This window comes from Aythya marila, assembly GCF_965140915.1.
Source record: "Aythya marila genome assembly, chromosome: 11".
NCBI classification, from domain to species: Eukaryota; Metazoa; Chordata; class Aves; order Anseriformes; family Anatidae; genus Aythya; species Aythya marila.
Genome location: NC_139052.1, coordinates 8591940 through 8606272, shown reverse-complemented (window position 1 = coordinate 8606272; position 14333 = coordinate 8591940). Strand labels below are relative to the sequence as shown.

General features: G+C 44.4%; 1 protein-coding gene across 1 annotated transcript in view; it reads right to left on the bottom strand.

Moving 5' to 3' along the window:
* The window catches only part of PSTPIP1 (proline-serine-threonine phosphatase interacting protein 1), a 54433-nt gene that overhangs the window by 16878 nt on the left and 23222 nt on the right, over positions 1-14333 (bottom strand). The window contains exons 4-7 of the mRNA XM_082769513.1: positions 6051-6085; positions 4507-4613; positions 2507-2569; positions 1314-1412 (exon numbers count right to left, since the gene is read on the bottom strand). Coding sequence (XP_082625639.1) covers positions 1314-1412; positions 2507-2569; positions 4507-4613; positions 6051-6085 — 304 coding nt within the window. The remainder of the gene's footprint in view (positions 1-1313; positions 1413-2506; positions 2570-4506; positions 4614-6050; positions 6086-14333) is intronic.

Genomic DNA, 14333 nt, shown 5'->3' with positions numbered 1-14333 from the left:
AAGCAGTTTTTTTTTTTTTTTTTTTTAATCTTCAGCTTTTAAACAAATGAAAATACAGATATTATTGACAGCTCTGTTCTCCCAGGTTTTTCTGCACAGATGGTGAAGACAGTACATTAAAGCACAGCTCTAGACATCAGTATAACACATTCTCCCTTTCTGCCCTTCAAGACAATGCTCAGGTAGGGGTTCTCATGACCGTATTCCTCATCACAGCTGGTTGGAAAATGTGTAGTAGGCTGGGAACATAAGCTTCATTCTTATTTTTGTCCTGACCCAAACTGTTTGCAAGTGCTGAGCAGAATTAAACAGCCAACGTTTCTTGTGAGATGCCCCTGTGCATTTCAAATGTGCTGGCATGTGTGTGGAAATAATGGCAATGAAGCACCCTGGGATTCTTCTGCACGAAAGGAGCTGGGTCAGATTTTGATGCCATCGAGGTTGCTAAGAGCTCTGGCATAATTTCAGTAGGGCCAGGGTTTTGTCCGCTCTTTATGGCTAAGCTGGAAGGTTTTGTTCATCAAAGATAAGGGAATGCTAGAAATAAAATGTCAATTTCTGATGCCGATTTTAGTCTCCATCTCCCCACTCCTTGAGATGATTTTTGATCCTTTTTGCTTACACTGCACTGATTTTATTGAGCCAAAGGGAGTTCGTTTATTTTGTTTTCTCCATCTGTTCTGCTGTGAAACGTTCCCATTAAAAGTTAGCAAATTGACAGCTACAAGTATCAGACAATGCCATGAAGGACTGCAGTGCCTTAATTTCCAATGATTTATTTTTGAGTTTGTAAATTTACTTGGAATTAAACTAACCATAAGAAGAAAAATGTTATGAAATAGATGTGTTTTAATGTAAGATACTATGCCTACTAAATGTAAGTGACCAAAAGGCAAAACTAAACTGTGCGACATACTTCTGACTTGCTTCTTCTTTTTTTTTTTTTTTTTTTATGAATAATTTTGGAGAAAAATCTCATTCAGTTTGCTTTCAGAACTCATGAAGCAATTAAATCATAGCCTGGGATAAATAAAATTAATTAGATAACTCAGTTCCTCCCCTGCCTTTTTAAAACCCCTGATCTATCACAGGACAAGATCAGGGTTACCAAGCCCTACTGAAGAAGGTGAAGGAAGGTCTCCTTGGGAAGGTGCTTCATTTTAATTTTGATTCTAATGGGTTAATTAGAAGGAAAGCAACACCTGGCACCCTGTGGAATGAATTGTTCAACTGTGGTCTGTTGAACCTTGAAAAAGAAATCCCCAGCTTTCTCCCTTTTAGGCATCACCCCAAAGGTCTGCCATCAAAGGTACCTTTTCTGTTTGCTTCTGGTTGCCTGAAGCACTTGTCCGTTCAAAGGACTGCTCGGCCTCATCCGCCTCCTTGCACTTCTGTTCGTACGTCTTCTTTGACTGTGTTGAAATGAAATCATATGTGAGGGTAGGGAACAGAGCTGGGTTGTTTCCAACTTGATGTTCAAGGTACTTTCTCTTTTGCATGCTGGGGAAGAAATCAGTGCCCAGGCTTGGACAAAGGAGGAAACTCTCTGTGACACCATAAAGAGGTGCTTATTAAAAATAGAATGGAAAAGTCAGATTTATGCTAGCAGCATAAATCAGGCCCTCTTCTTACAGCCCTGAAATTGTTCTCTCTGTACAGCCTCAGCCAGTTCCCTGCAGAGGTGATCTCCTGCCGTGGCTGCTCCACACGGGTGTGCAGGCGGTGCTAGCAAGGTTGGTGCATCAGGCAGCTGCCTGAGCTACAGCACGGAGCCCAGGTTAGAGCACAAGCTCCCCAGGGTACGGGTGGGAACAGGCTGTCATTTCCACAGGGTGACTTGGAGCATCGGGTGGCCAATGGGTGTCTTGCCTGCTGCTCCAAGCTGTGAGGCAGAGCTGGCCCCACACAGGTAACAGTCCCAAGGGAGTACTCGGAAGCCAAGTAAATCCTTATTTGCTCCAAAAGAGCTCTCTTAGAGCTTCATTTGGTACAACAGCCGTATATAAATACAAGTTGTCAGTACCCTTCCAGCTGTAGCACCAATAGGTCTGCAACGATTTTTCCTTAGAGGCAATTGCCCCCTGGAAACCAAACCCAGCAGGCTGCAGTTCCTGTACCTGCGAGACTTCCATATGGAGAGGTTACCTTCTGTTTGTAAGACTCCCTCACTTTTTTTAAAATGCTATTTACACCGACTGGGGAATTACATTTTCTCCTATAAGTATTTTCACCTAGAAAGAGTCAAATCCTGTTTGAATTTAACTTAATTCCTTTCTGAGTGTCTGTTTTGGACTCTTCAGAGCATTTGGCAGGGAAGATTAGCTTTCTCCTCCTGGCAGGAATCACATTCTCTTTCTCTCTCACACACACTTGTGCTCTTACACAATTACATTCACACACGCATTCTTGACTTTTCTTCACAGGGAGGTGCACGTGATACAGATTTCACCCTGTCTATGACTGGAGCTGGTTTGCAGAGATACCAGCACAGGAGCTCCTTGCTTACCTCCATTGTTTTCTTATAGTGGGACAACTTGTTCTTTTGCATGCGCTCCATTGCAGACTCGTACTGTAAGAAACACACAGGAGTGAGCATTTCTTTCTAGGAAAGTCATTGTCAGAGTCTTCCTATGAGCCACAGGCCTGTGGGGAAGATTACCTCACTCTGCTTTTATAACTGACAGGTTTCTAAGTGACACAGGGAGCATCAGTATCAGGTTTAAAAAAAAAAAAAAAAATCCAAGATAATTCTGCCTCAGTGGTTTCCATTAATAGCATAGGATGTAGGTCTTCATTTTCTGCCTCTTTTTTTTTTTTTTTTTTTTTTTTTTTTTTCCCTTAAGGAGATTAAGCATAACACCTAGTCACAGTGCCCATCAGCTCTGCTAGCAGAGTTCATCTGCTGGCTCAAGAGCTTGATCTCGTGTCTTTGCACAACAAACCAATGTCTCACCCATGTGAGCAAGGGTACGTGTCCATTTTGAACTCAAACAGTTTCTCTGTAATTTATATTCAGTTGCTTCTGGCAAATTTTTGCTCTCTGCAATATGATTTCCATGACATAATCTGGTCAACACTGGGAAGACAGTGCTGAATTTTCTTTTATGGCTTTAATTGTGGTGTGCCCTGCCATGTGCAACAGTGAGATATGCTCCTATTTGGCAGGGGCTGGGTTTCTTCAGTGGGACTTCTGGTCCTTTGATCTTTACATTCTGCTCAAGCAAAACTCCCTCCAGGGCCACGCAGAGGCTTGCTTGACATCAGGCTGAACAGCACAGTCCTGAAAGCAGCTACAGCAGAGCCAGCACAAACACTAAATAGCGTTTTGTGAGATCACCACAAATACTGACACCTTCTAGCATGTCTGATGTTGGCTTCCTCACAGCCAATGCTAGACAGAGAGAACAGCTTGCAATGGGGTCCTGAGACTCCAAAGGAGATTTTACCTTTTCCCCAGGCCCCTATAACAGTTCCCATTTGAGTAACAGGCTTATTGTTTTCAACAGGAAAGAGAGGCTCTCTCTTTGTGGATCCCAGTAGTGAAGTGTGGGTGTGAGAGAGGAATGCAGATGACCGAGGTGCACGCTGTCTGTATTTGCATGCGTAATTTGCTTTATCGGATTGTTGTGAACTTCAGAGCTCAGTAGCAGCACAGTCAGAAGCAGAGCTGGTTTTACCCACTCTCGTATTCAGTTCTGTGCTGCTCCAAGTTCCTGTGTGTCTGGGTTGTAGATATGAGTTTTGCTGCATTGAACACTGCCCATATATATTTTCATTTGTTTGAAATTGGCAAAGGACTGCATATTTGATTTTTAGTGCTCCTTAAGTCATTGTTTTCAGTGTTAAGTGACTGTCAGCTCTTTGTCTTCAAGCCTGTGGAACCAGAGGAGTAAGAGTGACCACTTGTCTCTGTGAAGAGCTACTTTTTCAAGTGACTTGGAGCTGAATAAGACCCTAGAGGATGAAATAGCCTTAAATATGCTCTGATTTTTATTATATAACATCAGCTAGATGCTATTCATAGTATCTGTAATTCAGCATGTGTGCTGCATTCAGCATAACATTCATTTTATGAATTTAAAATGATTTTATAATCATTTATGATCATAAATGATTAATTATGATCATTTATGATTTTAGATGTTTGTGTTATCCTTTTATTTTAGTGCATGTTAGAGATCATGCAGGATCATGCCATAGCAATGTACTTAGTGCAGGTATAAAAAGAGGAAAGAAGGGATTAAGTTCTTATGGGGATAAGAATAGTATCTGCAGTTACACAGAGACGGTGGAAGTGACTAAAGCTTCTGTTTCCTGAGTTCAGAGCATTACTTAACTTGTAGCTGGGCTCAGAAAGTTGTTCCTCCACAGTCTAGTACATGGAGTGAACAGGACACGCTGGGCACATTTTATCATCTTTTGCACTATTCCCAGCCTATGGCTGGAGGCAGGTCATCAGTATGGCCCGCTGACCCAACATGGTTCCAAGTCTTGCTGATTCCTCACCTTTTTTCTTTGCTCCTTCTGTCTTTCTCGGAACTCCTCTATTCCTTTCAGTTCATCCTTCAGCATGACTGCCAGCTGGATGTGAGAGTTTCCAACGCTTTCAATTTCTAAAGCAGATCAGAATTCATATGCAGTCAGCGGTAAGGTCTTTAAATGTAAAGTCACGTTTTTCAGGAGATATTTCTGAGATGTGGACTCTGTACAATTTGCCACGAGCAAAGCAGCGTTTAAAAAAAAAAAAAGTGCATGCAGAAACACAGGGAGCCTGACATTGCTGAGGATTCACGCAACCTGAACAGGGCTTATTGCAGGTCCTCTCAGTGCCTGCACATACATGGGCACAACAGCTTGCTGCAGAACTGGAGCACCCACTCAGAGCAGCCTTGGCAAATGCAGAGGCTGGCTGAGTTTCTTCACAGCCCCATTTACCCCAGCCATAGGTGTTGTGGGGTGAGGGAAGGAGGGAACTGATGCCCATCATTCCCCTGGAGTCTGCCTTTCCCTCTTCTATGGCACTGGATATTCCATTTGCCTCCAGCCTTGCACAAACATCATCAGAGGTGGTTGCAAGCTGAGGATTTTCAAGGGCCAGCTAAGGTGGACTGAATTTCAGGCCACCTTGCTGATGCTCTTGGAAGTGGCTGGTTAACATCTCTGCATTTGTCAGCTTTGGTGGCTCTGAAATGGAGCCCTGCATTTTCCAAAACTTATAGACTCACAGAATGGTTTGGGTTGGAAGGGACCTTAAAGATCACCTACTTCCACCCCGCTGCCATGGGCAGGGACACCTCCCACCAGCCCAGGCTGCCCAAAGCCCCATCTAGCCTGGCCTTAAATGCATCCAGGGATGGGGCAGCCACAGCTTCTCTGGGCAGCCTGTGCCAGTGCCCCAGTTCCTCACTGCCCTCAGAGTAAAGAATTTCTTCCTTATATCTAATCTAAATCTACCCTTTTTTAGTTTAAAACCATTACCCCTTGTCCTGTCCATACACTCCCTGGTAGAGTCCCTCTCCAGCTTTTTGTAGGCCCCTTTTTGATACTGAAAGACCACTGTAAGGTCTCCCTGGAGCCTGTTGAATGCCCCCACCCAAGCTCTAAGAATACCTTAATTCACCAGCTGCTTTTCTAAGGGTGTTGTTATCCCAAACACAGGTGCCAGTACCCAGGTGCACGGTCCTATTGGCTATAGTGGTGGTGCCCTTCCTGAGTGAAAGGTTTTAGCTTGGCCTTGGGCACAGTAAGCAAGCACGCTGTTTTGATGTTAGTGGTTTGTAGAGGTGGGAACAGGGCTAATGTTATGTGATTTGATCCAGGTAGGACCAGTTTGAGGAACAAGCAGTTTTCTGTGCCTCCAGAGATTGGATTTGATGCCCAGCCTTGGAGAAGGACTCTAATGAGTGCCCTTTCCCTCCACTCTCCCCACTATGGACAGGGACAGAAACGTTAGAAGTGTGAGGGGGAAGAGAAAGAAAGACCCCAGAGAGGGCAAACACAATCATGTGTCTGTCTTAACCCAGGTCAGAAAGAAAGATGTAAATACTTACGTTGCTTAAGCCTCTCAAATGCTGCCTTCAGTGTGCTGTGAGACAAAAACAAGTGTGCTTTGTTAACATAGGTTTCGAAGGATGGATTGTGAATCTAGAGGAAAAACTTTCCCTCAAAAAGATCCACCCAGAAAAAAAGCTCTTAATAGTCCTGTGATAAAAATTGACCATGCTAAGAGACACAATAGCATCAATCTGTTAGCACTAGGAAACGCAATAAAATGCTCCATGAAGCAAAGAATTGCAGTGCTCCTTATGTGCACCCTCTTTTTTAATCTGTATTTGTAACTTAGCGCTAACAGACATTTCTCTGTTCTTGCACGTTGCCAACGGATGCAAGTCAACTGAGTGAAATAAAGATGGTCAAGGGAAATTGGGTTTCAGAGCACTAGCCCGAAGGGTAGAGAGAAGCCAGCCCCGCCTTCTGTGTTGAATGCAGCACCAGCAAATTTTTCCTCCTTGGTCACCCTTGAAGCCGGAGCAGCTCCGCTGTGCAGCATCTCCGTCCTGCGCTTTCCTAGCACCCCCGTGTGGTGCAGCTCGCCGTCCTTGGAAGGACACGAGGCGCTGAGAGCTGTGAGACTGTTGCTCACAGGGGCTCCCAGCATCCCAGAAGCACAACATGAATAACCCGTGCTGTAAAATGAGGCCTCAGGCTGTGATATACAGCGTGGAGGTGACCAGAAACTGGCACTGCTCCTCCGGTGGACCAGTGCGTCGGGGAGAGCGGTCCTGCAGTGGGGAGTTGCAGGAGGACGTGAAGGGGTAATGGTAGTTCACCTGATGTCCTGGTTTTTGGTGAACCAGAGTCCTTTTAGAAAGCAGCAGAAAGACCAGTATAGAGGTGACAGGAGAGGAAAGAGCACAGTCTGTAAGGGGCCTTTTCAACTTAATCAGCTCTAGCTCCAAGTTCGCAGGCTGGAAGGACATTTGCATACACAGAAGCCAAGACAGTGGGTGTGGTGATTTTGAGGTTTTTCAGAGGCAAGGAGGGAAAGAGTTCTGGGCTCTCCAGAGTGTGCCCAGCTGCCCCAGACTGGAGGCCAGGGGAGAAGCCTCCAAAATCTCCTTGGCTGAAGCCTGGCTACTGGGAGAGCCCAGAAGAGGATGCAGATCACTCCTCAGCCATGTGTGACTGCAGATGGGGAGGGAAATCCTGCATCTCCTGGGTGTTCCAGGAGGCTTAGGAGATACGTGAAGGGTCCTAATTGCCCTGTGTTAATTTAGGCTGGACATCTGTTTCCTAATCAAAGCTGGTTGTCCAAGTAGCAAGACCACATTACCAGGCAGAAGAAAAGTGCACAGAGGATGGGAAAGACTGGGTCTGTCCTCAGTGATAGCTGCCCTGCAATGTGCTTCCAAATCTAGCTTCGTATCTGTCCATGGAAATATAAGGAAAAGGCTTTCAGCCAGAAACCATGAGCATTCATCTACCTGTTGGACTCTTTCAGTATCTTTTCAAGGAAATAACTATGGTAAACTAATTTTTTTTTTGGTGGCAGATTATCATCCTCACAATATTCAGTCATTTTGAAGGTTCAGTCACCTTTCCTTCTGTACCCTTGTTCACACAAAGTGAGTCTGGAGTGGAAACTTTGATGGAAACTAAATTTTCACAACACAATGGAAAAAAAAAAAAAATGATTAATTACAGCTCATTTAATTAAAAACTTGAAATCAAAAACCAAGTTGAATATCAGTAGCTGAGTTAGCTTTTCCCCTGCTAAAAGTTCTAAAGGATTATTTTGAAAACTTAAGCTAATTTTATTCCATAAGTATATTTTTCCTTTTTTTTTTTATTTTTTTATTACAGACTGTCCAATGGGATGTGGGAAGTATGCTAGCAACTTCATGCTAGAAATAGGTAAATACTGACATTTTAAAAACAGAGGACACTTGCAAATTGCACACACTGTTTTTGCGTGACATATTAATCTGTTTTTCAGAGATTTTTTCATCGATATTGGTGATTTGAATTATGGCAAGGCTGAAAAAGCTGCTGTAATGGATACTGAAAAAAAAAAAATCATTATCAATACATATCCAGGACAAAAGCATTTTGCTGCTTATTTTGTTTTCCAGACATCAGAGCTACCAGAGTAGATCATGATAAGCCATACAGGAAGCTTCTCTCATTTTTGCTGGCTTTCTGTAAGGTGGTTTTGCTGGTTTTCTGGTATAATAACGCACCTGGCTATGAGCTGGGGACACCCATTTGCCCACACATGGTCTTTAGTTGCTATTTCAGAAAGCTCTGGCCTTTTGCTCCTGGCATAAAAGATCTGCGCAGGCAGTTCCTTAGCTGCTGGTTAGGGCAAGGCCACAGTCCCTAAGAAGACAGAAATAGATTTAAGCCATTTCCTTCCCCATTTTTATAATAATGTTCTGAAATCAGTGAATCAGATCCTTCATCCCTATGGTGCTTGGAGTAGCAACCATGTTGTTGTGCTAGCTTATGTAGGGGGGAGGACAAGTAAATCAAATCTCGACCCACAGATCCTTCAGGTATTCCTCTATGCTTTCTGGGCTGCAGGGATGTGCTGGCTGCAGCAGCAGCAATCCTACAGATAAGTTTTTCTCTGCTGCTAGATGCTCAGATTATGCCAGTGAAATATATAATGTCAGCACTTTGGAGAGTTTCCTGGAAGCATCCCATGTAGCAGACATACGTAAGAGTTTGAATTCAGTCGGTACCTTTGTATGTACAGTACCTACTGCCTCTTTCTTCTGTGGGGTGTGACTCTCTAATAAGATTGGTGAGAGTTTGACTCCAAAGCAACCAAAGTGAGGGTGTCTTGCTCTTAGGAACACTTCTACACAGTGCTTTATCCTCACAGTATATTGTGCTGCTTGGCATTGCGGTAGTAATTTATTTTGTTGTTGTTTTTTTCTCTAGCCAAATTAGAAAACCTGAGGCTGAAAATAATTCAAGGAAAACTACAGTTCCCCCTCTCCTCTCTCTCTCTCTTTTTTTTTTTTTTTTTTTTTTTTTTTTTTTTACTTCCTTATAGCTGGTGTTTCCATGCCTGTTCAGGAAAACTTGAACCACCCCAGCTAAGGACAAGACACCTTTGGGCATCTTTACAATGCAGCCCCTTGCGAACGTCTCAGTGAAATAGGGTTGGACACGAATTTGCTGTGCTTGTTTGTTAAGGCTCCCCCTTGGACATTTAAAGATTACGTTTGTCAAAATGAATTTCAGGTGCAGACAGGATTAAACCTGAACCTGGAAAAATGGGGAACAGATAGAGCTATTTTGACAGCCATTCCGCAGCAACCTCTGGTGATTTTTGCCATCTAGTGGCTGAGATATTGGTACTGTAGTATCCTCTGACTCGAGCACAGCAGAACTGAACTGCTCTTGTAAAATATGCACTTTTCAGTGTTTGTTTTTCCAAGTGGATTGGTAGAAGGAGACTAACAGAGCTTTTAGAGGAACGGGGCAGCCAAGGAGAGGTGTAGAGAATGCGAGCATGTGGCGGTAAAGCTCATTATTCAGCATTTTTAGCTCTGTAGGTTTCAAAATCCTTTCCAAAGCAGACTTGCCCAAATTTACCTGGCAACCCAATCTCCCTAGGGTACTGACCGCAGGTCCCTGTGGCTCTCCTCTAAGAGGATAGGCATTTACGGAATGCATCGTTAGAGAGCTCGGTTTGATTTCTTTCTCTCAGCAGAACTTGCCTCTGTTTTCAAGGCAGGAAATGCATCCTGTATTTGAGAAGAGGGGCCTCGCTTGGCAGTGTGAGAAGTAGCGGGGAACCACCACGTCTGATCATAAATTCATTTCACTCACTGCAAAATCTTCTTATAGTCAGTCCAGGAGGGGAACTTAGCACAGGGTTTGGAACAGCATGGGTGGCAACATTTAAAACTGAACCTGTCCCAGCTGCTCTCAGCATTTGCTTCCCCTTGTTTGGTCTCTTGGACCTTGCTTTTGCTAGGGAGCTGCGCTGTTGCTGGAGAGAAGACTGTGTTGGGCAGCCCTGCGTGACACCAGGATTGCTAGGAAATGCACTGCAGATGGGGCTCTGGTACCTTCTTCAGAGTCACCACAGGCTGAATTTTATGGCACTAAAGATGCACTCAGCAGAGCTCCCAGTGGCAGTGCTGAGGCCACTACATACCCTGGTGAATGGCTCTTTTGTAACCGTAGGCTTGCTGGCTTGGGCATTTTTTTTCAGTACTTTTCTTCCTCACTGAATTAGAGACTGATTTAATTGAGTAATTCATAGAGTCCCTCTACATCTTGTACACAGGAAAGTAAAACATAAGCTCTTCTAACCGGAAAACCACAGCTCTTTTTAAATTTTCTTTCTTTTTTATCTTTACTTGGTGAAATAGAAGTGGAAAATAACCCCACCTTCCGCTAAAATAGTCTTCCTTTTTGCTCAGTTTACATTTTAACATCAATCCAATCTACATTGTTCTGCTCTTACTGTTTTTTGGGTTTTGTTTTGGTTTTAAACATTCTTTCTGAAGCTGGGAGAAGTCTCTGCCAGATGCAGCCTGCCTGCAGAGCACTTTCCAGCAGTCCTGTTCACCCACTGCCTCAGAAACCCACTCACTGCCTGCCCCCTCTGAGGCCATGGTTAACATCTGTCTTCCCTCCTGCCATGTAGGATAGACCTAAGGTGGTATTACCAACACTTTTTCTGTGAAGTGTAGTGGCGGTAACAAAGTGGGGAGAAACAAGTCCAAAAGTCTCAGTCACTGTGCACCTGGGGGGTCTCTGCAGGGATGGATTTGGGGAGGGTGGAGGAGAGGGAAGTGTGGGTGTGGAGGGGGAAGTTGTGCTCTTTAACCAGGGAGATAACGCCTCACTACCCAGCCTGATGCCAGGCACATAGCAGAGTATTGCACGCCAGAATCACATCTAGCATCGCTTGCCAGGATGTTTTCTTCTTGTCCTCAAGCAGAAAGGCAAAAGCACCCTGTGCGACTAGAAAGATTTCTGTACAGGTACCAGCTGTGGTGTGATGTTTAAACCACCTGCGGTGGAGAAAAGGCCTGAGCAGCACCTTTCTGTCTGCTGGAGCCCAGGTTTTTGTCTGTTTACAAGTTAGCTGCAGCAAGGCGCCAGCATGAGTAGCCAGCCATTAGGGGAGGCTGTAGCGTGCAGCAGGCTGGGCTCAGCGTCAGGTGGGATGGACCGTGTCTTTCATGAAAATAGACACAGATGTGGAGAGTTCCTCTAATGCTGCGGTGAGTCTGCATGCGTCTTTTGCTGTTGCTACTTACATATTTTCAGATAAGTGTCAGAAGCGGAAGCAGCCCCGGACTGAATGGGAACAGGGTGATACCGTCATTCTCAGGGCTGGTTGCTGGGAGCATGCACAAATCTCCCCAGGCTTTGCTGGGACAAGAGAGCAAACAGACCCCTTGTGACTGCAGAATGACCTATGGCATTCCAATCAATGGGTAAAACAATTGAAACAATTCATGTACCTCTCACATAAGACTGAATTTCCCCATCTCCTGCTCAAAAATGCCCGTCCTCATCGCTAGAGCGCATGTCTAGATTGGGTTTAACAACTGAGCAGAGGCACACTTCTTTCAAGCACATGCTTGGATCTATTTTCATAGCATCCTGAAAGTTCAGGATATGAGAGTGTGAGTGTATAAACTCTGTGCAGGTTCAGAACTTTTGAGTGGAAAATATTTAACCATGGAAGAATGTGACCTTCCAAAAGGTTTTTAGCCTCAGTTTAAAAATGTTTGCTTTGTGTGAATAATACAGAGGATTGTGTATATTATGTGGCAGACATGCTATATTTATACACAGGAAGCAGCAGTTTGGCATTTTGTTACAGGTGCCCTCACCCCATGCTCGCTGAAATATTCTGTTTCAGGCATTGCGGAGAAGGGCAGAGCAGGCACAGGTTTGCAAGAACTGCCCTTTCTCAAGGTCTGAAGGAGATGTTAGTGGAAAAGAAGGAAGGAAAAACATAGGAAATCATATACACAAGAAGAGACAAGCAGGACAAATGACAAAAACAGCAGTTGTCAGACAAGGCAGATTTAACCAGCTACCGCATGTTTACATCAGTTACTTTACAGAAGAGCTGAGATCCCAGAGGCTCTGTTTCAGCTGAAGCAGAAGATGTGTCTGAAAACTGGGCTCTGTGGTATACTTTTTTTCATATTCTTCTGCCGAAGAGTTGCCCAAAGCTACTGCATGGAAATTCCTAGTCACCTTGCAGCCTGAAAGGTGTTTCCTCTGAAAGGTAGGAGCTCTGAAGAGAATCATCTGTTACTGGGAGTGCTACCAGTAAACACTTGCAAATTTGTTCTCAGTTTGTAACTCAGCTGAAAATCCTCACTCCCTGTGCATCCTTTCCCATGTGTGCAATGCAGAATATGGAGGCTATAAAAAGATACAGCAGTTTAAACTTCATAATATGTAGTTCCCTTTCCCCTGTTGGAAATCAGCATAACCTGTGCTTTGCCAAGAATATACAGCTATAACTTTGTAATCATCATTTTCATAATTTCTTGGATAATTAGAGACTATGAAATTTCAATATATAAACTAAAAAAAAAAAAAAGTGGGTTATCAGAGCTTTAAACTTAAATGTCTTCATTTCTACTTTATATTTTAAAATACCCATTAACCCTGACTTCTGATAGGTGAGCTCCAGAGGTCTGTTTCTGGGCAGTGTCCATCCTCCTACTTTGACTGCTGCAATCCTCACGCCATGCCCACTCCTCAGGTTCTGCCCTGTCCCTCCCTAGGTCTGACCCACCCCAGAGTTACGTCTGCACTGCTATTTGAAGGGAGGGACGTTCCCTTCAGATAGCTGTTCTCCTCCCAGCACTTTCTCTAAGACTCCCCAGCTTCCCATATTTCCACATACAGTGCTCATTCACAGCTGCGCTGGGACAGCCGGGTGATTGCCTTGAAAGAAGCAGCCAGCCTTTTCCAGGTGTTCGATGGTGTTATGGAGCTCAGTGTGTGTGTAAGACCAAAAAGCAGGGGGACTGCAGCTTACCACTGCAGGCACGCCTTGAGAAACCTTGCCGAAAGGATGCTAACCTGCCTCTGTTGTGATGTCTCAGCTAACGTGGCAAGTGTGGTGAGGCAGGTTAGAAATGAACAACAAAAAAGGCACTTCTACATGTAACAGGCAAGTGCGTTGCTTTGCTAGGAGATTCAGTGGATGCTAAAACGTTTCAGGATTTCAAATAAGATCAAGGCCCAAGAAAACTCTGCTGGGGGCTATTCAATATAAAGCTGCTGCTGGTTTGGCAGCCCCTGAACCACCAGTTGTTAAGGTCAGATTGCTTAGGAGAAACTCTCATATGCTTGGTCTGTTCTGCCCTTCCACACAGACCTGGTGCCAGGGACGGGATATTAGGCTGAACAGATTTTGGTCTGAGCATGCGTGACCCTTCTTGCAGTATGGAACTTGTGTTTAAGTGTATGTCTCCTTCTGTGTTTGAGAGTGAACTTCCCAAGGCTTCCAGCAATTGCTGAGTTAGGTCTGTGCCACGTGCCAAAAGGGGATATCTCTCTTCCCTGTCGGAAATAATTTCTATCAGCTGCAGTGCCTGAAGCAAGGGCAAGAAGACAGAATGCCCAAAATTGCTTAAACTAGGCTGAATGGATGTCTGTTTTGGCTGTTAGGCAGCACTTTCAGGGAACTTTTACTTCTTGAGATGATATCTGCAGTGTTTGTTTGCCGTGCCCATGGTAACCAGCATCAACTGCTTTTAGAAGTCCTGCCTTTGCTTTTTTAATTTAAAAAAAAAAAAAAAAAAAGTTGTTCCTCATCTCCCTGTCTTGCTTTGTAGGAAAATTTTCTCTAGCTGTAGGCTAAACTTAGCCATTTCCTATAGCAGTTAGAAAAGGACCAGTGAGGAACCAACTGCAGCAAACTGCATCTCTGGTAAGCAGCGCTGAAAACTCATGCCCTGCTAGCTCTCAGGTCAAAGTGCCTTCCTCATATTTCTAGTGCCAAGGACTGTGCAGGCAGACCTTTTCTCAGATTCAGATGTTTCACTACTGAGTATCAGCAGTAGTAAAGTGTCCCCCTACAGTTTTGGACCATAGTTGTCTCTGCCAAGCACTACTGGGGCTGGGGCTGGAGGGGTCAGTTCCCTCATCAGGAGCTTGCTGACAGGTCCCCAGTATCTCCTCATCCTATTGAGGCACCCAGCCTGGCTACCAGCAGCACGTTCTGTGCCTTCCTCTATACCAAACTTTTGTAGTGATGGTGGAAGAACAAGCACTGGAGAGTATACAGGTGGAAACCCAATGTCTGTTGTCACCTACGTTTTTACTAA